We start from the raw sequence: 2233 nt of genomic DNA on the forward strand, positions 1-2233 counted from the left end.
ATGCCTATTTTCACTTTCTTAGCTCCGAAGGCTCTAGCTGCTCTGCCGATCAACGGACATATATGCATATGCCCGCTGCTGGTGTCTGACCTCTGAAAATTTATTTCCAGGTAACTCGCCAGACCCAAGATGGCAGTATTTACTTATATGATGCCGTGTTCCTGGTCAGGGTCCAGGAAGCATGGGCCAAGGTCAATCAGTTTTTTGATCGATCATTGCCAGTAGTACTATCGTACGTTTCCAAAAGTCACACAGCATATTTTATCAAGATTCCCCATGTACACTTCTCTGCTCACAACTGTCATTTTTTGTATGTTAAGTTTGGTAGAAAGCACCTGAGGTCCCGGTTACCCCTGAGAACTTGACCGCATAAATGGTATCAGTCAAGCCTAGCTTTATGATTTTCCTGCTGGTTATTTTGAACTTTTTGGAGCAAGAACTCCAGAACCCCCTGCGTAGTAATCGGGTCCGTTTTATCCTATACTACATGGCATCCAACTACTAGATTGGGGCCATGATCGAGTAGTGACCACATGTGTTTGCTTCGCAGCTGAGTGCCGAGCGCCGAGCCTTTGTTTGCGTGCCGAGTCTTAAAGCCGGTTTTACTTCCTGTCATGCTACAGATATTTTCAACCATTTAATTCATGTTGGATATCACATTGGTTTCTCTGTCGGCTCAACGAGCTTGTTGGTGACTGTGACTTGTTTCTTGAGCTGTTTACTGATGGATATACACCATTTAGTGAATATTGGGAAGCAATCACGAGCTGCGGCGCTGGGACTTCTCATTTATGAACATAGTAAGGAATTTTTCTGTGCAATTTGCTTGGCTTACTGACTCCCATTTCTGGCAGTCATTACCTTTGAGGACGAGGTAAGCTATCAATCTGATTCCGGCGACTGTAACTGTTCAGATATGATTCGGCAGATTGATCTGATCTGGTTGAAGAAAAAAAGTTGGGTGACATATCTCTATCATTTTGTGAGTTGGCATAATAGAACAGAATGTGCACTACACTAATGCGCTCTGGAGAACCGCTGGCTTCCAGAGTTATGGCTCACGTTCAACACAAGTAAGTAGGAAGTATTGATGGCCGCTAATTCTGTTGACTAGCATTCAAAGTACAACAAAGCCAATATGAAGCAGTATCATCCAAGGTAATTCTTTTGCTAGACCCTTTCATCATCTTATGCTAACCGCTCCTTCAGACGTATGTTCATATCGCTGTGACATCCGTGAAATTGACTCCCTCCTCTGGCCTACTAGTTGCGTTACTTACATGTTATGCAACAATATTATGTAAGTTGTGGGGGTCGCTTTCTTTGGATATCTTACTCATGATTCCACAGTGCACTCCTTATGACCGTTTCCGTTCAAAGTAAGTATACAGCTCCTGCATCCATCATCCGTTGAACCTTCATTTGTATCAGCAACACTACAGCTTAGAGGGAGTCCAGCAATTTTGTATGAAAAGTCACCAACTAACGTCCTTCAAGGTGTGGGCAATTTATAACCGAAGTCGCAGAGTGCTTTCTTGGATGATTGTCCTAAATATAATCGAGGTAGCAATGATGGCACTCCTCATTGGCTTGACAATTGCTCGTGTCGAAAGTGAGTCTAGTAGTTTTCATTGTAGAAGCGACTGAATGAACTGCTGTCAGGATTCCCAGTAGTTTCCACTCCAGCGGGCTGTCTCTTTGAGGGTCTCGCCCCCCTCTCTGCAATCTTTTGGACGCCAGCACTGATATTTGAACCTGTCATTTGCATACTCATCCTAAAGAAAGTTTTTCTGGACCGACAACAACGCAGTGAACTTGCAACATTTCTGGCCCGCGACAGGTTGGCAATTATTGTCTTCCATGAGATATGAACGCTGATGACTAGTCAAGTTTATTATACTTTCTCGTGTATGTCCGTTGGTCTCTAGGTGACCATCACAATATCCTTGACTATACCGTCTACAGAATATTCATGCAACTTATTGGGTCAAGTATCGTCTGGGCCCGGTATCCATCCTATATCAACCTCTTCATGCCGTGAGTCTCAGTCTTCCTGCATGTTATAGTTCTAAAACAAATTGTTAGTTGGTCTATTGTTTTGCCATCATTGCTCTGCAACCGTCTTTTGCTCAACGTGAGAGGGCGCTTTGCGAGGGGATCTGAGCCTGTGCCAATTGAACTTGCAATCCTCCCAAGCAGCGTGGATTCATTCAGAATGTCTGACGAGGAGTAA

At 43.9% G+C, this 2233-nt stretch overlaps 1 protein-coding gene across 1 annotated transcript; it reads left to right on the forward strand.

The window, feature by feature from the left end:
* Positions 1-276: 276 nt before the first annotated feature.
* Positions 277-2233, forward strand: HD556DRAFT_1479403 (uncharacterized protein; the record flags this gene model as incomplete). The annotated part of the gene is made up of 13 exons (XM_041308589.1): positions 277-310; positions 744-800; positions 855-874; positions 929-982; positions 1005-1073; positions 1115-1158; positions 1268-1300; positions 1351-1379; positions 1432-1497; positions 1568-1612; positions 1663-1840; positions 1966-2037; positions 2086-2233. 13 exons carry the CDS (start codon positions 277-279, stop codon positions 2231-2233), a joined length of 849 nt encoding a protein of 282 aa, XP_041159757.1.

This window comes from Suillus plorans (genome assembly GCF_016647745.1).
Source record: "Suillus plorans strain S12 chromosome Unknown HD556scaffold_31, whole genome shotgun sequence".
Taxonomy (NCBI): Eukaryota; Fungi; Basidiomycota; class Agaricomycetes; order Boletales; family Suillaceae; genus Suillus; species Suillus plorans.